This window comes from Pelodiscus sinensis, chromosome 4, assembly GCF_049634645.1.
Source record: "Pelodiscus sinensis isolate JC-2024 chromosome 4, ASM4963464v1, whole genome shotgun sequence".
Lineage (NCBI taxonomy): Eukaryota > Metazoa > Chordata > Testudines > Trionychidae > Pelodiscus > Pelodiscus sinensis.
The window spans coordinates 19591775-19617696 of record NC_134714.1 but is presented as its reverse complement, the minus strand read 5'-3'; the positions used below and the strand labels follow the sequence as shown (position 1 = coordinate 19617696).

Genomic DNA, 25922 nt, shown 5'->3' with positions numbered 1-25922 from the left:
CCCGCTGGAAGCCTGAAATGGAAAGCCCCCCTACATTTTGGGGGTAACCAGGAGTAAGGATGCCATTTCATTTGGCAAAACTTGTTTTTAAAATACCAGCCATTAATTAAACCTGGCATTAATATGCAGCGTAGATCCGGTCTCACATGGCTTGACAGATGTGTGAGCTCTAACAGAAGAAACCACTTTAGGTAGGCACAGCTTAGTGTAAACGGGACATCACTGGAATGGAGACTCAGGGTCCTAGCATTCACGGGACGGTGTCAGCAATGTGGTATTTTCTGCGGAGCGAGAGAGGGACGAGAAAAGCACCTTTGTGATAGTCTGGCTCCGTTCGTGAATCCCGTCTCTGCCAGGGCGTGAAACTCTTGACTGCGCTGCTGCTCCTAAACACTAGAAATCAAAGGCGTGTATAAAAGGATTAGCTTGGCCAATGTGCTCCGCCTACAGCGCCGGGCTTACTCTACTCGTTAGCGCTGCAGACAAGCTGAAGCGGGGCTCACGCTTTTTTTCAGGACGCGAAGGGTTGGTTTGGGAAGAAAAGTGCATGGACGGGGATTCCTGCGCTGCTTAGCGCCCCTGTCCCCTTGCCTAGGCGCCCGACCGATTCTCGCCTCCTGCCCGCTGCCTCCCCTCCGCGCGCCGGGGCGCTGTCCGTCCTTCCGTCCGTCTGTCTGTCCCCGCAGGCTGATGTCACTGTGGCTGCGAGCCCCGACGGGATTGGCTTGGTCAAGGCGTGGAGGGGCGCGTGTCTCCGGCAGCTCCAGGCAGCGGCGGCGGGGGTAGCAGTCGGGCAGGCAGGCTAAGATCCACCCCTCCTGCGATTAGCCTCACGTTTACACGGCTCCGCTGTCGGCACCAGGCAGCCGTGCCAAGGCAGTGCTAGACCTGCCTCCCTCCCGCCCTGCAGGCGACGATTCATGAGGAAGCCCCCTCAATGCCAAAGCTCTGCCTCCAACTTTCCTCGTTAGCAGCCAAGCCGGGGCGTGGTGGCGGCGCTGGGGGGAGCTGCGGGGACGACCATGGACTGGGGCTCCTCCGCCTGGCTCCAGCCTGCAGCCAGCCCGCCGCGCCGCAGCTGTACCCCGGGAGTCTGAGTTAGGAGGGGGGAGCCTTGCAGGGTTTCCCCGCGTCCTCCGGGTCTGCTGGACAGCGCCTCTGTGACAGGCCGAGGGGGGATGCAGCGGCCACCGCTTGCCAGCGAAGTGGCTCTGAAGGTAGCAGGCGCGCGGAGGAGAGGGGCTCGCCCCTTCAGCCCAGCCTGTTCCTAGCCCCCGAGGAGGAGCGGAGCGAGCTGCCTGCGTGTCTCGGGCTCGCTGGTTAATAACACGCGTGAAGAGGAGCGGAAGCCCCGGCTGGAAAGTCTTTCCTCCGTCCCTTGCTAATTGTCGCCACAGATTTCGCCGCCTCCCTGGACTGCCCCTGAGACATCACCCGTGCATGGGGGAGGCAGGAGAGGCGCGCTCCGGGCTGATGGCCCGCGCATCCTCCGACGAGTCCCGCTGCGCGGCCCGATGAGGGCTGGGTGCTGATGGGCGGCGGGAGCGGCGCAGAGGACAGCGGGGGACAAGCTGCAGCTCCGCTGGGCCGCTGAGCCGAGCTGCTTTGCCCGCGGGAGGAGCCCAGCAGACAAGGTGCGCCAGAGCGGGACAAAACAAGGAGCGAGGGGTCGGTGGGATCGCTGCCTGGCTTCGGGGTCCCTACCCCCAGCCCGGCGCAGCCCGCCAGGATGAAGGAGTAACTCGCGCTCGGCGGGGGTCCTGTGCCAGCGCCCAGGGAGCCGGAAAGATCCAACCAAACTATGGCTTTTCAGCCAGCGCCCGATCCCTCCAGCGCCACCCGGAAAAACCCCAGCCTGCTGGAGATAGGCGCGCTCTGCCTGGACTCGGAGATCATCTTCGGCTTCACCAGCCACCTCCTGCGGAGGAAAGGCAAGGTAAGAGAGGGGGCTGCGGGAACAGGAGAGCGCTAGGTGTCAGGGGCAGCAGCGGGCGAGCTGGGTTCGGCTTCTGGCACCGATTTTCTCACAGGTGAAGACAGGAGCAAAAACTTCCTAGGCTTTAAGTGGCTCCTAATCCCCGGTACAAAGTTAATTCCAAACGTGCCAGGAGCCCACGTGCAGTTTCAGCACCACGAGCAGTCCGGGCTGCACAATAAAACACCAGCAATTCAACCCCAGGAAGGGAGCGCTGCTGGGAACATCCTTCCCTCCCAGGGCTCCTCTGGATCTGTCCCAATGGCAGAGGCGCGGGCTAAAAGGCGCCGATTTCTCCCTTCTGAAAGGGCTCGGGGCGGCGCCCTCGGAACACCCGGTGTAAAGCATGGAGCGGTTGGCCTCACTCTCTGGGAAGCCTGTGCCATGGGGGTGTCTTAGAAATTATTAGTTCTGTGTTGCTCCAAAGTGGTTTTTAAAAGCGCTCGACTCGTTCTCACTGTGGGCAGCAAGCAGGGCCCATCCCCCTTTGCGATCTAGTCCGACGCTGGGACTCAAAGGAGGCGTTTGCAGCCATTATTCAGAGGCATGAAATATTTAAGCAGCAAGTTACTGAAGACCTGCAGCGCGCATCGAGCCGACACTACAGGGAGGCCGGGCACATCACTCATAGGCGTGTGTGCGTCTGCCTCCTCTGCCCTCCAGGTTAATGCCAGGGACAAGGTACTAATGAAGCGCTCCCAACTGCGCACAGTGCTGGGGACAGATCAGAGCCAGCCTCGTTCATCTTTCTCCTCACCCCCACAAAAACTTTCCCTGGGCACTGCCGGGCTAGCTCCTTCAGCGGGGCTCGCCAGGGCGGTCCGCTTGGGTGCCCAAGGCACTGGAATTTTCCAAGGGCATCCCCGAGGCGTTGGGTGAGCAGGTGGGGCTCGTGGAGGGTCCCAGGCCAGGATTTCTAAGGGCTGCTGTAAATTAGGTCCGAGTGTCACATTCTCTGATGTCACCTGATCGCTGCATTGTTAGTTTTTGTTGGGGGGTGGGCGTGTGCTTGTGATTCGCACGTAAACTCCGCAGGGGGCCCCGCCTGCAGCGGGAGGTTTTAGGGTATGAGGGCTACCCAAGGCCTCTGGGGGTCTCCTACCGCGGCACGAAGGCTTTGCGGAGCTGCCGTGTGCATGTGTGAAGCAGCTGCGGCGCCGGCGCTGGCGGGGGAGCTGCTGCATGAAAGAAGCTGGGGAGGTGGCGCATGGGATGAAGTGGAGCATAAGGGAGCTGGCGCGCAGTTGACAGAGTTCAGAGCCATTAGGGATGCATTTAAGAGCGTTCATTAAGCCTCTGGGATAAGTTTGCCTGGCAAAGGCTATCTCCCGCATGAGGCGACACGCATCATGGCGCACTCGGATCTTTGCTTGAGCACCTAAAAATCCAGGTGAAAATCTCTGGGAGCTAGAGAGCGATTCACGTTATGTGGCCAAAGGGATTGTCCATGTAGGGTTCTGATGTGAAGGCGCTTTTCTGGCTGTAGATCTTCACTCATCTGTGTCCAAAGGGGAGGTGAAGAGGTGCAGCGGGTTATTATTATAATAACCCATACATACTGAGTGAAGCACACAGCGGGCATGTAAGGCTGGTGCATATCGTTGTCCTGTTTTAACTGGGATTATGTGCGCGCGGAGGGGAACCAAAGATTTCCAGCCGGCCTGCCCAGTCGAGTGGCTCTGTATAAGCGAGGGATAAGAAAAAAGCCACTTTGGGGTGTGTGTGTGGCGGAGATATCCCCTCCGCCTCTTCTGGGTGGGACTGGGCGTCGCAGAGTGAGGGCGCGTAGACTGAATTCGCGGAGGACCCAGGCAAGCACATGGCCAATTCTCTGAAGCCAAGGTGCAGAGTGGCATGGGGCCGGCAGATGGCGCTCCAGTCACAGGGACTGCTCTTAGCCCGCAACCGCAGACCCGGGCTATAGCGCCTCGGTTCCTGCAGATGCTCCATGCAAGAGCTTATCAGACGTGCGGTGCGAGGGCAGTAGCTGGACAGGGCAAGCAGGTCGCAGAGACATAAGAGCAAAGATCCAAGCTCCGCAACTACCCCGGCCTGCGAGAGGGAGCGGGGCAGCCACTGGCCGTCACAACCTTACTCTTGCAAGTGCAACACGTATCCAGATCCTAGTTCTTGCGGGCCAGAACCGAACGGGCCGGGCAGGCCTCTGGTGTCTAGCTGGGGAAGGAGCGCGGCAATCGGGGGAGCGACATGATTGCAACACAAATGCTAAAGATCAGAGGCAGAGCGGCAGCCACATAGACAATTAGCTTAGGAACGGGGAATTCTCCACCTGTGCGGTCAATTGTCACATGCACATTCCTGAAGAGCTGAAGGGAATGGGCGGAGCAGTGCACACACTCTGGCGTGTCTCTCTTTGTGTGTGTGTGTGTGTGTTAGCTGGACGAGGTGTGTGAGGCTCTTAAACGCCACCCAAACCGAACTCTGGAGCCAGGATCCCTGCTGCATGGGGGAAAGGGTGGTGTATCCCCTCTTCAGTCACGTGAAATAAAACTAACAGTGAGAGTAACTCTAAGGACGAACTGTGCCGGGCTAGATTTCAGAGCCCAGGATTACATCCCCTGCGCCCCGGATCGTTCCCCCCCCCCCCCCCCACTCCTGCTTGGGATGTAGTGTTTTAAAAGCCTGAGCCTTGTTTGGGAAGTTGGGCTCGGGCTGCACCGTGCGAGCAATTAGCTCTGGGTTTTATTCGAATTCAGTTAATGGGAGCAAAGCGCCTGCGCCCCTGCAGGTTTGGAGCCGAGCGCAGCCTGGAGGGTCACTGGGAAAGAAACGCTCAAACTCTAGAGGGTCTCTCCTCGTTCATCCCACCCCACGCGGAGCCCCCGCCCCGCCCCTAAGAGCCGCTTTTCCTCACGCGCTCCTGAGCTCTCGGCCCCTTTCTGCACCGAGGTGGGGAGCTCACTGCTCCTCCCCTCCGCTCCTCCCGGGGCTGCTCTCGCCAACTTGCAACCCAAACTTTGCTCCTTTCACTTCCAACAACATGGGCGGAAACATCACGTAGCTCCGAGCAGCCGCCGCCCGTGCAAGTGGAAACCAAGGAGCCGAACTTTGCAGCCTCTTCGGCCCCTGGCCTTGGCAATGGGCAGCGAGGACTTGCAGGGCAGCTCGGGACTACTCAGCCCAGTGTAGCTGCAAACAGCTCGGATCTGGGCGTACGGCGGCGGGAAGGGGGGGTCAGGCGCCAGGTGATTAAAACCTGCCTGGTCTGTCACCATGAGCCGGGCTGCAGAGCACCCCGCTGGGAGAAGGTGCCTGGGCTCTGAACCCCGGGCCCCCGGGGTAAGTTGGAGTGGGACTATTCACTGAAAGTTAATGGAGCCTAGTGCAGAGCCTGGGAGGTCCCCGCCCCGACTTTGCGCGGGGAGCCCTCTGGTGCTTGGAGTTTGGTGCGCGTTCGCCGCGCGCGCTTGGCAACTTTGTACGGGAGGCTGTGCAAGCAGCGTGCACGCGAGTCGGTCAGTGCTCCGCACCGAGGGGTGCAAAGCTCGCTTTTTTGCATGGCCCCCTCCCTCCAACCCGGCCCAGGGCTGCTCTTTGCAGCTTTCCTTCCCAGGCGCAGCCTGCCTCAGTTAATGGGAGCTGCTGGCTACTTGCATTGACCTGGGTCATTTTCTCTTTGCAGATCGCGGAGGGCAGCTCCGGGCGAGAGCCGCCCCCGCTCTCTCTGGAGCTCTCCCCGAGGAAGAGGCTGCAGCCTGCCGCCGATGAGGACCGTTGCGGCAGCCGCCCCCCTCCGGAAGGAGCTGGGGCTGTCTCTGTGGCCGAACTGGGGCACTTCGAGAGAGCCGGGAAAGGGGGATGGTGCAAGAACTGTCAGGTCAAGCTGGCCGAATTCAAGAAGCAAGCCCTGAAACTGGCAGCCGGCAGCAGCCCCGCTAACTCCCTGCCGGTAAGCCATGCCCTTGCCCTCTGCCGGGGTTAACCTGGGGCAGGCACAGACCCACGGAGAGCTCAACTAGAGCTCTAGGCTCTGCCCAGTAGGAGCTGGCTACAGCTAGATCTTTATATCACACTCTTCACAAATCTGTGTGAAGAGGGTTACCTAGAACATGCAGAGTCTAGATTCTGTGCCTAAGATTCCTGGAACCTGTCTAGAGCTGTCATGTGTAACTCAGTGCTGTCTAGCCTTCTTCAAAGTACTTTTCTGTATCTCTGGGCTGTTTATAGTATATAAACTCTTTATAGTATATTCTATACACTATATAGTTTATCGTATATGCTATGCTGTAGAGCTAGATCTCTGTTTAGGAATTCTCCCTGACTATATGTTGTGCAGGTGTAGGCTTTTGCTTAGTGCTGACTCAGAGCTACAAAGGGAGAAAAGGGGGAAAAAAACTCAACTGGTTTCAAGACTGAGCTTGATAAGTATATGGATGGTATGGTATGGGAATTGCTTTATAGTGGCATGTGGCCCATTTGCTACTGCTAGTGGCATATTTCCCTGACAGTCAGAGATGAGATACTAGATGGGGAGGGCTCTGATAGTTTGGCTAGTGGGTCTGATGTACTTTAGGTCAGGATGGAATTTTCCCCCAAGTCAGATCAGCAGAGATTTGGAGGGTTTTTCACTTTCCTCTGCATTATGGGGTACAACTAGTGTCAATAATGGATTCTGTGTAATGTCAAGTCTTTACATCAAGATTTGAGGACTTCTGTAACTTAGCCAGAGATTATGGATCTATTGTGGGAGAGGTTCAATGGTCTGTTGTATGCAGGAAGTCTAGATGATCACAGTAGTCTCTTCTGGCTTTGAAGCCAGGGCTCTGTATAGTATACATCTAGATTGCTGCATGTCTGTTTTTTTCTACCTATCTTGCATGCAAATCAATTCTAAAAATTCAGTACTAAAATGGTTACAAATATTTCAAGGACTTTCGATTTCAAACTTTTCTTTAGCCTAACAAAACTACAGCTATTGCAAACACCCTGCACATACATGTAATTGATTGCCAGTGTTACTTTTTGCTCACAACGTGGGCTGGAGAGTAGATTAAACATTGTGTGGAGTGCAGTCCAGAACACTCACTATGTCAGAGATCAAAGTCAATTCAAACTGTGCAGTCTTTTCTCACACTAAAGAGCATCAAGTGTCAAAAGTGCCCTTTGTTAAACTCTGTAGAAGTTGGTGTAAGTGGTTGTGACTGAGCTCCAGTCACATAGTTCTGGAAATAGCCTGAGCTGAAGCTGCAACTGAGCTTTACAGGATGTTAATTGGTTTTACTGTAAAATGACTAACAATTGGCAGTAACTATGGTGCTGCTCATTTCATGCAGGTGATAAAATGCTACTGAAAGTTACATTCTGATATTCCTGATGTGCCTACATATTTCATTCACATAATTTGGAATGAAAGTTTGTGAAGTATAGTTTTACTGGGCCCTAAATAGTAGGATGTTTGAATATATCTCTCTGGTAGATTGATTCCTGTTTTTAATTTCACAAGAGTAAACTTTAGGGATGCCAACATCTCATGCCTTTATGCCTTGTACTAGACATTGATGTGTATCTGATAATGAATGAGTGCAATGCACAAGTGTTCTAGAGCTTTGCAATATGTATTGATTTACCTATGAGTAGTGTGCTCATCTGCACAGTCTTCTTTCTGTGTGTATATCATACACATATATTAATTGCATTATATTATTAATATGTTCTTCTAGCATAAGCGTGTAAACTATCACACTTGAATGCAATAATAGATAAAACACATATACAGTCATGACTAGACACATTAATGGCTCACAGAGATTAGGTAAAAGCGGTGAAGAGTCCTGTGGCACCTAATAGACTAACTGAAGTGTTGGAGCATAAGCTTTCGTGGACAAAGACCCACTTCGTCAGATGCATGTCAGAGATTAGGTAGTGGGACAACATAGAAAGAAGGCAGACAAAATGTGTGTTATACTTTGGTAGCATTGGAAGTAACATTGTTTTCCAAACAATGCTTATCTGGATGTTTGCAAGAATGGTTAGGGGGGCTCTGCAGAGGAAGCCAAGCCCTCGTGACCTTCATTTTAATTCAAGGAGTTCCTGTATGATATACAGAATTGCTATTGAATCTAAATATAGTTTTGTTTGGAGGTGCATTGTACTGTATTGTCAGAATTCAAAGCTCAGATTATAGTATTTTAGGGCTTGATCCAAAGCCCTGTGAAATCAATAGGAGTCATTCCATTGCCTTCAGTGGGCTTTGGTTCAAACCCTTATTTCTTTAGTGTAAAATGTCAAGTACTTTATCTTAGCTGAAGGCAGAACTATTGGACCTCCTGTTGTTTGGATTGCCATGAATGGTGAATAGAAATTTAATTCCTATTGTTAAGTGTATATGATATACTGGCTTTAAAAGAAGCACAGACTGCTGAATTCTTATGATTCTTAAAGGGGTCTCTGCCTTCATTGGAAAGTAATGGGGTCCTCTATTTGAATGAAAGAGTAAATGGATCTTTGTCATGGGGAAAAATACATATGCTGGAAAGTCAATGTGTCTTGCCCAGGTGTTCAGGTGAAGAGACCTGTCTCCAAAGGCCTGGTTGTGTGGTCTCATATGTGAAAGTCTCTGGGGAACCTCCCTGATAATTACTTGATGATGGGTAAATTAATCTCTTTTTTCTTCAGAGTTCAAAGCATGCACAGAAAAGTAATAACTTAATAGCTGTCACAGTGTTAAAATCTTGAAAAACTTGTTCCTAAAGTAATAAATACAAAGAGTGGTTAGATTATTAAGTAGCATATAATAATCTCAAAGAGCTGAAGCTGTAAAGTTATTTTCAAATGCCCACCATACATTTAGCTCAGCAAATAAACTGTTTAGTTCAGAGTGCTGTCTTGATTTACAGCAGTTGAAAATCTGAACCACTGTCTTGGCAGGAAGAGCATTTTATAATGCTTGTTCTAGAAAGGCAGCTTTTATTTTGCTTTCTTGTTTAATTGCATAACAAGACCTTAAAAAAAGCTTCTTTTCTGAACAGTTGCAAGTCCATACACTGAAAAGAAAGATAGTTTCTTGTTATTTGTTGTAATGTACTATGGGATGAGTAAACACAAGAAGGCTACTTCTTTGAACTTGCTATGTGCATAAAGGATTTGTGGCCTTTGCCTGGATAATTAAGGGATCTTTCAGCACAGATTCAGAAAGGTCTCCACACCTGGTTCAGAGGCTCCTTGGGAAGGTTGGTCGGCAGTGTAGAGATGAAAGAGGGAAGTTGTGTTGTCATACATGATGCAGATGATAAATGACAGAATTCAAATTAGAGTAAAAAAATCAAAATTTTGTTTGCTTTCCAAAGGATGAGTTTCTGTAACCTGTCCAACTGGACAACAGAAATATAATTGCTTGGGAATAGTATGGTTAATTTGACTTTTGTGCTGCTGACCTTTTAGTAAAAAAGAACAACAATAAAATGAAAATAAAGTTTTAGTGCTAGAGTGAGATGCATTGACTACTGGTATACATTCGTTGTGTATATCTTTTTAAAGTCCACTTATCATAAATGGACAGTTGATAAGAAATATATGAATGTTTGCATAGGTTAAAATTCCAGAAACAGGCTTTAAGAAGACATTCATTATACTCTACACTGTCAATTCCCTTCTTTTTCTGTTGTCTTTACTATTTGTTGTCATAGTGATACCTGAAAATGAATTAAGATATAGTTTCCACCAAGCATGTGTAGAAGCAAGAAAAGTTTAATGTGAAAGTATCCCAGATTAGCTTTATGTATTGCAGTTCCAGCATCAGTTTTCTGAGCCTTGTATTGATTCTGTAGAAAAAAGAAAACAATAATATTAGTTTATCTCTAATAAAAAAGGTTTGTATTTGTCTTGTGGACTGGATGCCTCAGGGAACTGGTAATGGGATACTGAGCCTTTTACTAATGGGCTCTGGTTTGAATTCAGACCAGGCTGGTAGTGACTGAAAGTTGTTATAATTTGACAGCTGTTTGGTGGCCAATAGGAAAAGAGTTGGTGGTCGCAGTCTGGTTCCCATTTGGCAGATATCCTCATCACAAAACCACAGCACAACAATTAGTACTAATTGGCATAGTTGTTGGCAGTCACACAAGAGAGGCCACGGACTGAATGGGCATGTAGATTTAAATAATAATAATAATGCTTAGCGTTTAAGATCTTCACAGCACTTGACAAATGTTAATTAATTAAGCCATTCAATGCCTCTGTGAGGTAAGTAAGTCTCAGTTCTAAAGAGATGTCAAAGCAGCATATGGACCTCAGAAATGAAGGGAACAGGAAGAGAAGATAGCGTTGGCCTTCACACACAAATTATACCTCTTTAATTATACTGGTATAGTTAAAGTAGTACAGTCCAAAAATGTGGGTGCAGCTGTAAAAGTGCTTTATACTGGTGTAGCTGTTCCTGTACGGAAAGGGGGATAATCTATACTGGTGTAAGACACCATTATACAGGTACCAGTTAGGGATATAAAATCCCATTTAAAATGTTAACTGGTTAAATTGTGTGGTTAACCAGTTAACCAGCCCACTATGTTTCACTGTGGGGAGGGGAGCACTGGAGCAGTTCCCCACCTGCAGCATGGTGCCGTGAGCACGGCCAGTTGGGAGCTCCACCCCCCGTGGTGAGGCATGATGTGGCTGGCCAGACACCTCTGGCTGGGATGGATGCCGGTTAACTGGTTACCCTTGTACCACTATAACGGTGTCTACAATAGGAACATAGTTATAATACTATAGTTAACTAAAAAAATCACTTCCCTATCCCAAATAGTTATGTCAATATGAACTATGTGTTCTAGGAGTCACATGGGGGGGGCGTGTGATTGCCCCGACATGACTCTTCCCCATGCCACTGTGAGAGGGCTGGGACAACGCCCCCTGTGCTCCAGGCTCTAGCCCAGGCCATGTCTCTTCCTGCTCCCATCCTGCCCTTGCTCTGCCCCCACCTCACCTCTTCCTCCGAGACTCCTCCCCCAAGCATCGTGGCCCAGGGGACTAGTCGAGAGGCCTGGCACCAGCAGCAGGGGTCAAGTTTCCTCGCATTCACTAGCAGTAATGGTGAGAACTGCCTCTGCAGTCACCAGAGGGAAGCATGGCTGTGCTCCCCTAGCTCCCAGCCCGTTGCTGTGCTTCCTGCTGGTGACTGCAGGATTGGTCTTGCACCTCCCTTGAGTGATGCAGCTGGCAGCAGGGGAGCAGAGCCGCATTGCTCTGCTTCCTGCTACTGGTGAGTGCAAGGAGGTCTCTGAGTATGTAAGATCTGAACTTCATAAGGCGGGTGAGAGTTGGTTTCCTTTCTCTCCTTAATCTTTTGAGCTCTTTAGAATATGTGGCTGTAGGGTCTGGAATATGGTGAAGTCAGCTGATTATTTGGAATGATTTACTAGGCTATGACCAACCTATTATTCATCTTTATTTTGCTGTGGGAATATGTTAACCCCACAGACTGGCTCTGCCATAATGTGGTTGACATACATAGGAGGAATGATATGGAAGAAGCTTGTGCTAACACTCTCTGCATTTACCTTGTGGAAAATAGGGGGTCTCTGGTGTTAATGTTCCAGTTTTCAGTGCTTTTTGTGAGCACTAAATTCTCTTTAAAATGTTTCATATTTAACCTTTCAAAAGATGCATCAACACAGAAGGTGCATCTTTGTTAGTAAATATGAGCCACAGGGCATTTTTGATGGATCTTTAATATTTAATTTCTGCAACACATAATCTTTCATAGACTTGGCTGGTAAGTGATTCAGACTATGAGATCAGATGTGGTTTTCAGGTTCCTGTGTAAGCTGATAAAGGAGATAGCAACAATGTCAGATCAAATATACTGAAATGAGCAACTGGGTAAGTTTGCATGTCCTCAACCCTGCAATAGTTCCCATGCTATATAATAGGCTATGGAAGCTCATGGGATTGAAGCAGGATTGAAATCATCTTGCCTAAAACATTTGCCCTTTTAAAACACAGGTGAGCAGGATAATCATGCAGCCATGATGTCTGAGGCAACTGGTCTTCTCACAGAGGGATCTGAAATGGGGAAAGATAGGACGACACAATTAGCTCTGGAAACTGCAACCTCCTGGGCTGGTTCAGAGTAATTAGTCTCTTGCTCTTTGTCCAGCTAATTGCTTCAGACCCTGGCATACTGGAGTGAAAAGGGAGAGAACACACAAACCAGTTAAAAATCCCAGGGGGTGTGAAAACCCACCTGCTCCAAACATCTGGGGTTACTTTGAACCCGTTGAATTGCGTAGCACTGTTTTAGGCAAGAGATCCACCTACGATGATCCCAACCTCTGACAATAGCAAGAGTGGGGGAAGCAGTGTTTATCTCTTCTGCTGCTGCAAGTTGTGATGGAGGTAATATCTACACTATGCACCTTACAGTGGCACAGCTGTGCTGCTAACTGCTCTTTGTCCACAGAGGAGGGCTCTCCTGACAACAAAATAAAATCACCCCCAATAAGGGGCACCAGCTTTGTCACTGGGAGAGTGTATCCTGCTAACAAAGTGCTATCCACACCCGTGCTTTTGGTGGAGTTCTTAAAACTTTTGTCATTCATGTAGGTGGGTTTTTTTTTCACACCCCTGAGTGACAAAAGTTTTAATAATGAAAATGCAGTGTAGACATAGCTTTGTTCTTTTACTTGATAGTACAAGACTCTTGGAATGTGGACCGATGAAATTACTGAGGGATTTTTCTCTGCCTAAAACAGGAGCATCCCCACTTTTTTCTGCAAACCCCTGACGCATGGACCTCCAATACCATGGAAATAGCATTGTCTGTTTGAGACCAAATCCTTTTATTTACTGAGAACACACTGAAACTAGGTAGGGCAAGCTAAACTGGCCTGCTTTTGATGGACACATTTTTCTGGTGTACTGTCCAGTTTTTATATGGTCCCTTTTGGAAGGAGGAAACTTTCTACCTGGATTCGTATACACTTCCTATAAGGAATAGAATTTTAGGAAGACCCTGTTGTCCATCTTTGAATATGAGCTAGATCTGGTTGGATGTCACTCTGGTTAAGAGTGGGGAGGATTTGTCTAATTAAGATTACCCCCTTCCTTTTTGTTAGTTTAGGGGAAAATCCGTGGAACCCAACTTGTCAAATACCATCCCTATCTTCCAATCTGGAACCCCTAATCCTAGAAGAAGTATTCCCTACTTATATGCCAGTGTAGTCAAGTAAAGAAAGTAGCAAGAAATTTGGATTCTCTTCCTGCCTGTTACACTCATCTTCTGAAAGTCACTTAGGCCAGAGTTTTCAATGTGTCTGCTAATTTTGTGTATCTGTTTTTCGGTTCCCCTGGTGAGAAAACTAGGACTTTATTCTTAGCGCTTTTAGGCATCCATGACTTCCATTGGCTTCAAATGAAGAAAGAATGGTCTATAGTTGGGGCAATGAATTAGGACTAAAGAGATCTGGCTTTAATGATCGGATCTTCAATAAGCTTCCTGTGTGAACCTGTGCAAATTATTTAATCCTCTATGCTTCCATTTCCCATCTGTAAAATGGGGATAATAGTATTTTTTCCTTCCTTTGTCAGTTTTGTCTTTGGGGTAGAAACGGTCTCTTACTATTTTTTTTCTTCGGTGCTTATCACAAGGGAGACTAATATGAGTTGGGGGGTATCTAGATGGTATTGTAATTAATTGACAACAGAATGCTTCAATAGGAAGTGTATACATTGAAATTAAGTTGCCAAGTCTTGTAGTGTTAAATTGGGGGAGATGATAGGGACTGTCTAGTTGGGGTCACAGGTTACAGATGGGTTACTATCATTTGAAGAGAAAAAATGATTTAGGAACTGGAAACAAATCCAAGTATTTTAGGAAATAATCCTTTAGAATTATAAAAATGAGTCTGGCCTAAAATAACTCTGACATCAGGGACACTGGGAATCTGTGGAACAGGAAGCATGGGGTGGTGCAAAGTGGAACGTGTTTAGGGAGCAGATAAGAGCTCAAATAAGTAAGAATGGATTAGAGCTTTAATGATGACATGGTAGTAGCTAGAAAATGTTTATCTGCACATTGCAGTGGTCCCTTACTATACTGATGAACAAAGGTGGATCCTTGTCATATACCAGAATTAATAGTACAGGTTGGACCTCCCTGGTCCAATACCTTCCGTACCTGAGTGGTCCTGAACAAGGGACTTTGCTGGACCACCGGAGGTCATTTTTGGCCTTTCCTGTCACCGTCCCCCCAGTCTGGCTCCATTCCTGGCTTGGCCTCCCAGCTGGCTCCCCCAGTCCCTCCCAGCTCTGCCCTGGCAGATCATTGGCCCTCTGTTGGTACTCCTAGCCCCTCCAGTACTGGCGCAGCCAGCCCGCGGTCCTGCCCTACTGCGGCAGTACTGGCCCTGACACCAGGGCTCCTGGCCTTGCTACAGCAGATTCAGCCCACTGGACATTCCGGCTGCCCTGCCGCTGGCTAACCTGGACTCCCTTGTCAGGGTTCCTGGCTGATGGGCCTCTTACAGCCAGCCTGGCTGGGTTCCCGGCCCCCGCATGGCTTCTGCCTCTGGCCCTCCACGGAGACTCTCTGGTCCAGCAACATCCATGGTCTGGATCGCATGTTGCTGGACCAGAGAGTCTCAGTTGAGAGAAATCCAACCTGTACTGTTGTGCTCATTCAGTTGCAAAGTGATGTTATTATGGAAATGTACTACAAAATGGGTTACCTTGTTTTCTCAGATGTCTGATTTAAAAAATGAAAAGAGGAAAAATTGTTTTCAAATGAATATAATCAGCAAGGGATGTATGTAACCTTGCAATAAGTAATTTAAGTTTAATATAAACCATTGGTGTAAACGTTCTTTTAAAAGATGCTCTGGGCTATGTAGTAGCATAGGTAGCATATTCTGTATTGTGGGGAGTTGCATTTGAAGATGTAGTGCACGTTTTTATTGAATAGTACACACATCAAACTTCTGTAACTTTATTGTTTATGCTTAATTATTGTTGATCTAAGACTATAATGCTTTTGTTACCATCCTTTCTTCAAAACATACACACATGCACATGTATACATACACATGCACATAGACAAGTAGTCCATTTTGACTGACTTTTCCATAACGTTTTAATTGCACAAGCTTAAGGTATATAACTAGGGATGTTATAACTGGTTAACCTGTAAGTCTCTCAACTCTCCCTCCCTTTAGTTGGTTAACCTGTTAAACAATATGTTTAACTGGCTAAACAATTAAATGGGATTTTACATCCCTATATGTAACTGAGATGTTCATTTGCATGTAGGGAAAAATGTTTAAATTATATCAACAGAGCCATTAATTTTAAACAGCAGAATTTCATGTCTATTTTTGTATGCTTACTTTTAGCACTTAGAATCAGGCTTTGTTGCATACATATTGTACTTCAGGTTGAACCTCCCTGGTGTGGCACCCTTGGAACCTGACTGGTCTCGAATAGGGCTGCCATGGCAGGTCCCAAGGGAGGTCAATTCTGCCCTCTCACCGCCTAGCTCTGCTCCTGGCCTCAGCTGTCTCTCCTCCAGTCACCATCCCCCTACTTCCCAACAGTGTTCTGCTTACAGCCCTGTCAGACCACAGATGTTGCTGGATGAGAGCGTCCTAGTTTTTAGAGGTTCATCCTGTAATGCAAAATGCATTAATGCTTACAGCAGGATCTCAAGATGCGCCAATGCTAAGGGTTAAATATACTGTAATATCCCTCATCCTATGAGTCATGTCTTACATTCAGGTTTGATTCAGTGATTTTGGAATTTAGTAAATGATCTGAATTTCTTGAGGAGACTGAGGCCAGTATTACCATATGTCAATACTTGTACAGAATTGATTAGAACACCAGACAGAAGTGGGGAAGTGATCAATTTTCATTTAGCTCTTAGCAAATCTTCTTCTAACAATGTTGGGGGATTTTACACTACTCAGTGACTCTGACGTGAAAGCATTCTGAACAAAATTGAAACCTGATACCTCTATTTAGGGTGAACATTGAAAGGCTCTCAGCATTAACTGTGGAAGCAAAGCATTAGTTCTGGTTTTCGTAGCATTCAGAGGATTATGTTTAAAGTGTATCCTGTTTTACCGCAACATACAAATGTTGAAATGTATTTTGTGCTACCATTAAGGCAGGTAGAAGACGTGTAGAGTTATATATTGATCAACACTGATCTGATTGAGAATGGGCTGAGTTTGCTGGAGTGTTTTAACAGGCATATTCAGTTTGGTTTTACTCTCTCTTTTTAAACATAGAATCATATAATTGTATCAATACAGGGTTCAAGAGCTCTCAAGAAGTCATGTAGTCCACACCCTTGCACTGAGCAGGGCTGGCTCTAGGTTTTTTGCTGCCCCAAGCAAAACATTTTTTGGCCGCCCCTCCCCGTTTTTTTGTCGGGGGAGGATCCGCATGCAAATGCAGCTTGCAGGCTTCCTGAGGGTGGATGTGCAAATGCAGCTTGTGCGGTTCCCTGGGAGGTGGGGTGCGTGCTTCAGGGGGAGCCCAAACCCTGGGGCATTTTCATCTCCTAAGAGAGCACCAGGGACTCCCCATGTGAGGACAACGGGAGGACAGGTTCATCCACAGCAAGCCAGTTAAAAGACTTCCAAAGCATGCAGCTGTTCACATCACCTAGTGCTGGAGTCCTGGTCCCACTCCTCACTCTGTAAAGGGGTTTTATTACTAGAAGACTTATAATCACTCAGACTCCAACCCCAACACATAAGCTGTTCAACTCTTGGTGTCCATGGACAAGAATCAGCTTCACTATACAATGAAACAGTTCAAAGGGATTAAGAGAACTTTTGTTTCAACTCCCCAGCTCAACTGTCCAGAACAAGACAGGTACCAGACAACAAAACCCCACTAGCCTAGCACCTATTCCATGAGCGCAGCCCTGTGCTTTCTCCTTCAGGGACGGACCAAAGAGCCTCTGAAGCAGGGTGGATTGATTTAAATAGCTTTGATTTAAATCTCTAATTTTAATCATGATTTAAACCGGCAAGCAGAAAACCTAGGGTTAAATGAGCAATTAATCATTTAAATTATACTTTTAAAATATTTTCCTAAAGGATAGTTGAGTCTTATTGATTAGCAACCTTTAAAACATGTTGATTTACAACTAAATATAACCTTTATGCCAAATTTGGTGCTTCCATTTACTAACCAGGAGAATACACTCAGTACAGCTACCAACTAAATAAATGCCCAAATAATTGTGTAACTTACATGTAATCAGATTCTTAATTTTTACATTTTTATTCTATTACAAAATGGTGTGTAATAGGAACACTTAAGAGACAGGTTTTACCCCATTTATTATTTGCTAAGTGGTGTCTACTTTTTTTAAAACATATGATTTGCATCTGCTTCTGTCTGGACGGAAATTCTATTTAAAATAAACAAAACCATCATTTATTTTTTGTATGAACTAAAACTTCCTTAAATGTGAAGGACACATAAAAAAGTATCCAAACACATTTTGCATCTAAAATTCATCGATTAAACAAAGGAAATATCCATAGCAAATTTAATAGATCGAATCTAGTCATCATGTTCTTCAAGATGTTAGAACGCTCTCATAACCAGTTTTTTACTGAGAGAAGAGGAAAACAAGTCTTTCTGGTTCGTCAATTCTCAGTTTTGCAACGGTGAATGAACTAATCATTGAATTGAACTAGCTGAATAAACCAAAGTGATAAAAACATTCTTTCTTCACCTGCAGAAGAAGCGACTGCTGATGTAAACACTGGTTCTGGGTACTTACACTAGTGAACTGGTAGACCTTCTTTAAAAGATGACAGGAGACATGTTCTATTTAATTTTTAAATTTAATTAATAAGTTATTTAAATAGGTTATGATAAATTTAGGCCATAACAATTTTTAATTTAATTTTAAAGGTATATTATTTAAAACAAAACCTATTTAAATGGGATCACAATTCCAATTTTAACAAAGCTCTCCTGCCCCAGACAGGAAGGGACTTGGGGACATGGGCACTGGAAACACCAGAGTTCCCCTTCCTCAGACAAAGGGACAGGGAGAATCACCTGGGTTCCAGGCAGATGTGAGGTTGTCAGGACACAGCACAAGGGGGCTGGGTTCCTGGGAAGGTGTGTTTGTGTGTGTGTATATGGGGAAGGTTCAGGGCTCAGAGAGTAGGGTGCGGGGGGATTGTTTAGAGAGCCAGACAGGAGATTGGGATCCAGGTGAGGGGGGGGAGGGAGAAGAGGAGATGGGGTCCCAGCAGGGTTTCAGTGGGCCAGGAGGTGGGGTTGCTGGGCAGAGGCCAAGCCAGGGGAGGCGAAGGAAGGGGGAAGATGGGGGAGGGGTCACAGGACAGTGGGCAGGGGCACACGGGGAGGGGACAGCCAGGCAAGGGGGGTTCACAGTCAGGGGAGCTGCGGGGGAGAGAACACAGGCGGGGGGCCGGGGGCGGAGGAGTTGCAGGGAGGGTGCATGGAGGGGCTGGCTGGAGGGGGGCCCACGGGTGGGGAGGGCCCGCACTCATGAAGGCAAAGAAGAGGCTGCTGGGCTCAGCCTCACCAGCCGCGGCCGCCCCACGCCGCCCTCCCAGCAGAGGCCGCGCTTCAGGGCTGCCCACGCAGCGCTCCCAGTACCCTGGGGCCAGGCACAGGCTCTGAACTTTTATATTTTCTCATTTATATTTTCTCAATTTGTTTCCCGAACAGAAAGTTCAAATACTGGACTGTCTGGTTCAAAACCAGACACCTGGCAATCCTATCCTTTTCTGCAACTGTATCACATTGTTGACTCATATTCAGTTTGATCTACTATAGTTGCCAGATACTCTACTATTGCTAGCGCTGGGGTGGGCAATAATTTCTGATGGGAGGCATTGCCAAGAATTTGGTAAGTTATCAAAGGCCACATTCTTCCATCATATTAATGGAGGAGGTGCGGGGACTGGGATGGAGGCTGGGTGCAGAAGGGAGCTCAGAGTAGTGTTCAGGGGTGCAGTCTGGGAGGGAATTTGAGTGAAGGAATTTGGTGGGCCATTGGATGCTTTATTTACCTGTACATCTTCAGGTATGGCTGCTCACCTCTCCTATTGGTTGAAGATCGCTGTTCCCGGGCAATGGGAGCTGTGGGAAAGTGTCCAGCAGCCTGCCAGGGGGCTAATCCTGGCAAATCGTGTCCTGCCTGCTGCCCAGTTATTGCCAACCCATGGTCTAGCGGTAATAAGTCCTGTCGCGATTGCAGGAAACTTGACTAGATGATTTCTCAAGATCCCTTCCAAACCTATGATTATATGATGGGCAGTCTCTGAGCATCTGGTACTGAGCTTCTGGGTACTTATCAATGAAACTGCGCTGCTCATGGTGGGGAGCATAAAAACTACTACCCATGATGCAGGTACTGCTTAACAGAAGCCAAACTACTATGAACTTCATAATACAACATCCAGAAAAAAAAATAGCCAGTCTTAACAGAATACATGTGCTTGTTGTGATGTTCACATGGGCTTTGGTAGACTTCCAAAGCGAATTCCAAAGGCAAAGACTGTCTACTGTGAAAGTGCCATTGCTTGTCCTGGGAAGTTCACTTACACAAATGAAAGGCCAGAGCTAGGGATATTAAATTTAGATTAATTGGCTAATCAAATAGTCAATGTAATTTGCATCGAATATTCAATTAGTCAATAAGGACACTTCCGCCTTTGAAGTGTAGCAACATCCCTAACGCTGTTGCTATACTTCAAAGGCGAAAGTGCTGCAGGGAGCATGGGGCCAGTGGGGGACTAAAGCAGTCCCCTGCTGGCCCTTTGCTCACCATGGTGTTTCAAAGCGGCAGCACTTCATGGAGCCTGGGGTCAGCTGGGTTGATCCCAGGCTCCATGTGGCACTGCCACTTTTGAACTCCGTGAGTAGTCTGGCACCAGGCTGCATGCAGTGTTTCAAAGCAGCAGTGCTGCATGGAGCCCGGAGTCAGTAGGGGCGTCCTGGACCCCATGCGGCACTGCTGTTTTGGAACGCTGCATGTAGCCCAGTACCAGCTGGGGACTCCTCAGTTAGGGAAGTGACTAGTTGACTAATGTGTCGACTGTCTGATAAGCATGTGAGCTGACTAGTCATTCACATCCCTATTTGGCGCATCCAAGTTGATCATACCTGTGATGATGCGGTATAAAGTGAGAGACAGACACTTGTAGATGGATTCCCAAATTGAGTTTAATGTCTAGGCTGGAATTGGGAAGAAGAAATGAGGACTAACAGAAGCACAGGAAGTTCCCAGGCTGACTTTATTGTAAAAGTAATAGCAATGCCACCACATTGTGTCAGTCTTGTGTTAAAGGCATACACCTGTTGTATCAGGTTGTTGACTACTTGGAGTATAAAAACAATGATTTTGATAAAAGAGAAAGGGCTGAAGACAAGTTAGGTTCTGATGAGAAAGCCAAGTGACCCACATTGAAGGCCAAATCCTGCATGCATCAGTAAGAGAAATAGAAGTTGCATACTGTCTTGTAAGCCTGCTTTTCATTGAGCCACCTGTTCATTAGATTGGTTGGAACTAGTCAGTAGAGTGGAGAGCGGGATTTTCTTCTGGTCCATGGTAGGGAGTTAAAGAGTGGTTTGGAAGACTGGAGGAGCCTGTGTCATACAAATGTGTTTCCTGCCCCTCTGTACAGCCCTCCACAGATCCTGACCCTGTCTTCCTTGCGGGGCCATGGAATTTACTACTAGGCCTCTATTAACACATGTAAATCTTATGCCAGGGGAGAAGTAAGGGAGTGTGACTGGTTTAGGATCCTGACAGCCTCCTTGAAGGGAGTCTGGGGGATAACTGGAGAATTCAGTGCTACTCTCCCATTCCAGTTACTATGAACTAGTAAATTTCAGATCAAAAGATCCATCTTCTGGCTGAAAATCCAGGTTTAGAATGATCACCTAGGAGTTTGCTGTTTTGGCCCATAGATGCATTCGTTGTCCAAGATGTATTACTCACTCATGGAGTAATCCACATTTATCGGGGCATCAGGTACGCATTGTTTCTCCTGACACGACCTCCGTACCCCAGCTACCGTGTATGAGTGTTGGTGACAGGGGAGTAGACTCAATTTCTTGAGACACAGAAAAGTTGCTTGGCCCCATAGGTGCTATTCATCCATCCTCTTCCAAGGGGCAGGATCTTTCAGGATCTTTATCCATCTCTGGTGCAGTGGCGCATTGAAAACTCCATGTTGGCAGCAGATGGACTATGGGCTAGGATTTTGCCCACAACTTGCAACTAAACATGAGGTTTAAAGCAGGCCCACAACCTCCTGTTAAAATGTTGAGAGTAGTGGTGCAGTTTGCATAATTGTGATCAGAGCTTGCAGTTGTTCCATTTTTTTTGTTATAAAAGTTTTGTTGCGAAGCATATTTGATGTTCCACAAACAAGCTTTCACACAGGGAATTTTGGGTGTATGACTGAATAGCACTGAAATGCTGTAAGATATTGGCCTTTTGTGGGTTTTGTAAACAGGAGACAAAGTTGGAGTAATTGATCATATGTGAAAGGTCTAACAGTCTGTAGAGAGAGCTTCTTCCAGCAACTATCTCTAAAAATAAAAAAAACATTTATTATTGATAACCAAGTTCCACATAAAGAAATATTTCTTTTGATATTACTAATTTTTTATTTGTAGCTCAAAAAGAGTCTCTAGGTAAGCCAAATGTGAAGGAAGAGAAGAACATATATGAGTAAATGTATTAAGTTTACCTATTTTTTGTTTGATGGATTTATGGATTTTAATTGCATCTTCATGCCTGTTCACTTGAATTGGGATCCCTTGGGGGCCTTTCTCTAGAATTTCATGCTTATGTTCTTACATCTATAAGATTTTTTTAACCTATAACCTTGTGTATTCTTTATAGCCATTTGATTGATCTTTGCTGAAGTTGCCTTTTATTCATTAGTTTTAGGTTTCAAAACTTTTTAATCAAGAGGAAAATAAGGTGGAATATACTAAAGATTGCTCAATATCCATGACCCTGAAGCAATTTGATATACTATAGCTATGAAACATAGGTGGTGAGTATCAGCAGTTTCATTGGGGGACGGGAGGATTTCGTGTTTCCCATATTCTCAGACTTTTCAGGGAGCCTTTGTAAATCAGAGCAGCCCCGCACTGCTCTCATCTTATGCATTAGATGCAACAGTTCCCTATGTGCTTTCATGATGTACTCGCCTTCTCTGACATGCCCTTACAGGGCTTTGAGTGGGACTGGGTAAAATCTTCTAAGCTTCACAAACCTGTAGATCTGAATATTGAGGTGTACATTGGGATGTTAAAAATAGTTTAATACAATAACTGTGTATCTTCTAATAATCTTAGCCATTACATATGCTTTAAACTGCAGAGCCCACAGCAAAGCTTCCCCAGGAATGAGGCTGCTGGCCCTGTTCCTAGGGTTGCCATGTGTCCGGTATTGGCGGCTCTATTTGGTAAAAAAAAAAAAAAAACACCCCAGAAAATACCGGACATGTAAAATGCCTGGTATTTTCTGTTCTTCTGGGATATTCCCCACCTCTGCCGCTTCTGGTGAGGGCAGGGGGAGTGGTGAGTGTGAAGATTTAAAGGCACAGTGCCTCTTTCTTTTGTGCATTTTTTTTTTTTTTTTTTGCTCAACAACTCTGGTCCCCTGGGTTTTTTTTTCCCCTCAACCAATTTTTTTCCTGCCGTGTTCTGTATTTTTTTCTAAATTTTCTGGCAACCCTACCAGCTCCTGGGGAGGAGACTTTGCTGCTGCAGTGAAGCCTCCCTGGGAGTAGAGCCGGCAGCTATTGCCCACTGGGCTCCTGGGAAGGAGGCTTCACTGCCTTGCCGCTGTGAAGCCATCTCCCCGGGAGCAGGCTGAGTTTAACCGTTACCATTATTAGATAAGCATCAGTTTATCAGATAAACGGTTAATCAGGTAAACTCTCACATCCCTAATGTACATACTATTACTTTCCATTGCTGTCAGATATGGGACCTGAGCCTCATCTTGTGACACAACAAATCAGGAGTGTTTCCACTGAAATTGGAGTAGAAAACCAAAGAAAAATGAGCAGAACATCAGCTTTATTGACTTCAATAGAGTTACTATTGATTTACATCAGTGTAACTATGATTTGGACACCCATTGGTAGTTAACTATTCTGTGACTGAAACTCTTATGAGGCTTGTCACATGCACCACACCTCCCACACTGATGTCAAGAGATGTATTTAAAATATGACATAATACGTTGTTTGATATCTGATAGCACACTGGTGTACCGAGGTGTACCGGTAGTTCGGAATAGGAATAGGAATCCTAGTCCGAACTACCTAGTTCGAGCCCCGTGTAGCCGCGCTACACGGGGTTCGAACCAGCGGGGATTTAAAAATGGCGGCTCCCCGCTTATGCAAATGAAGCCCGGGAAATTCATTTGCAAGTGCGGTATGCCTACATTACCCTCCTAGTTCAAACTAGGAGGGTAGCGTAGACATACCCTTTGTCATTGTCCCTTGTACTTGAGCTCACTTAAACCCTCTATTTTTAATTCTGTTTAATGAAATAAACTTCTTTTACTTTTAACCCAAACTAACCTGGGGGCTGTGTTTGTATTGAAGTGGTTGTTAACCCCAGTTAAAATTGTCAGATGTCCTTTTGTCTCATTAAAGGAGCAATGAACCTTACAAATGAGTATTCCCCCAAAGCACTGGACACTTCAGGGTGGACAGTTTTGGGAAAGTTTGAAACTGGGAGCATGCTGTGGTCACTCTGCAAGTAGTAACCAAGGCTGTGTCTAGACTGCATCCCTCTGTCGAGAGAGGGATGCAAATCAAGCACTTCGGAAGCGCAAATGAGGCCAGGATTTAAATATCCCGGGCTTCATTTGCATACTCATGTTCCGACGCTGTGCCGATCAGATTTAGTGTCGAAAGTGAAAGTAAAGTGTAGCTGCGGCTCTGCTGACAGTGGGGAGCTTTTTCAGCAACTCTTGTACTAATTTTTTTGAAAAATATACATTTTTTGAGGAGTACAGGAGCTGCTGGAAAAGCTCCCCGCTGTCGGCAGAGCCGCGGCTACACTTTACTTTCACTTTTAACACTGAGCCTGATCTGCACAGCGTTGGAACGTGAGTATGCAAATGAAGCCCAGGATATTTAAATCCCGGGCTCATTTGCACTTCTGAAGTACTTGATTTGCATCCCTCTCTTGGCAGAAGGATGCAGTCTAGACATAGCCCAAGGCTGGTGGAGACCAGGATAGGGCTTATGTGTGGTAGGCAGGCCGCTGTGGTTAGCATGCTGATCCAGGGTGGCACAGCATACAGCCCGTCAGGATACTGTAGGCTTGTCTATTGGCTCTTGATGAGCCTCAGCAGCAAAGAATTTGAGACACCTGTGATTATAGAGCAGATGGTGACTCAACCTCTTATTTCACTGCGTTGAGCCCCAAAACATTACAGTAATTGATGGGGAAATCTGACCTCAAAAATGAAATCTGTATCTGTATTCCATATTGGACTCTCTTGTGTGTATTTGTGTCACCAATATGTCTCATTCTGGCTAATCCAGACTGATTTTCACATTAATTTTTTTCACTAAGTGTAAAGTATGGTTCGTTATAGGCAAAGAATAAAAAGGAAATGGAGGGTCTTCTCTATGTGAAACAGCTAATTCAGCAAGTGTATAATCAAGAAATGTAGTATACAGACTTTCTGAAAAAAATTCAGCTTTGGACTGACACTAGGGATGAAACATTCCAGCTTCTATGGGACTTTTTAAAAAACTCTGGAGTGAATGAGATGGGTTTCCTATGAAAGTGGAATATCACTCTTAACCCTAGCATCTATAACTATGAATGCTATAAAATTCTTTGTTAGCTAGACTGAGTAAATAAGTGATTTTTTTTTTAATTCAGTGGCTGAATAAAAATATCTGAAAAAAACTGATTTTTTTTGTTTGTTCTTTGTTGATTAAAGTTTATTTTTCACTGATAATTTTTCTTTTGTTTTTGTTTCATTTCATTATGGTTTTGGGTATTTTTACTATAGCATATTTTAGAAACAAATTTAGCTTAATTGTAGAAAAAATGTTATTTTGAAACAAAACAAAAAATGTTTCTTTTTGAAAAAGTTGAAGTGGTTAGTCTTTAATTTTTTTTTCTATTTTTTTTTTTTTGTTCATCAAAACTATTTGCCAAATTGGACATGAATTTGACTAGGGTCAGGCGATTGAAAAGCATTTTTGGGGGGCAAATAAATTATTCACTGAAAAAGATTCAACCAGTACTACTGTCTGTATTCTTATGCTGCACCTATCATTGTGATAGAAATGTAGCCGTGTTAGTCTGGTGTAGCTGAAACAAAAAACAGGACTATGTAGCACTTTAAAGACTAACAAGATGGTTTAATAGGTGATGAGCTTTCCTGGGCCAGACCCACTTCCTCAGATCAAATATCGTTGTGGTATCAGAATACCTCTCTACTTCTCCCTCTCTTTACTGAGTCATGTCTTTGTGGAAGAGATGTCTTTTCTGACTTGAAAAGTCTGCAGTGAGCAACATGTTACTGTAACATCAGTAGAGATTCTGCATTGGAGATGAATGCAGAATATATAGTAGAGATCAATGTTCCCTCTAATCTTTTCCACCTTTGTGTAAAATAATGTTTTATGTGCGTGGAGACATGTAGGAATATGCACTATCAGTAGAAACAAAACTCACTGTGAGCACTCTGCTAATCAACTTTGGGTGGCATTTAAATCTCTCCTGAGCAGTTATACAAGTGCACAGCTTATAGAGAACATTGGTAAAGACCCTTAATGTAGAGCAGGTATAAGTATTTGGCCCTTGAAAAGTAATACAAATCAAAATGTCAGTGTTGATTGCAGAGTTGGGGCTTTCAAATATCTGTCATTTTCCAGTGTTTTCCTGTTCTAATATAATTTCCATTTTAGTTCTTTTATTGGTCCAA

General features: G+C 46.0%; 1 protein-coding gene across 3 annotated transcripts in view; it reads left to right on the top strand.

The window, feature by feature from the left end:
* Positions 1–987: 987 nt before the first annotated feature.
* KIF26A (kinesin family member 26A) overlaps positions 988–25922 on the top strand; it is a 150419-nt gene continuing 125484 nt past the window's right edge. The window contains exons 1-2 of one of the 3 annotated variants that reach the window (XM_075926463.1): positions 988–1936; positions 5619–5885. In XM_075926463.1, the coding sequence (XP_075782578.1) occupies positions 1802–1936; positions 5619–5885 (402 nt within the window). In that variant the 5' untranslated portion in view covers positions 988–1801. Of the gene's footprint in view, positions 1937–4861; positions 5276–5618; positions 5886–12168; positions 12332–25922 lie in introns of those variants that run through there. The other 2 variants (XM_075926464.1, XM_075926465.1) reach the window with 2 other exon arrangements.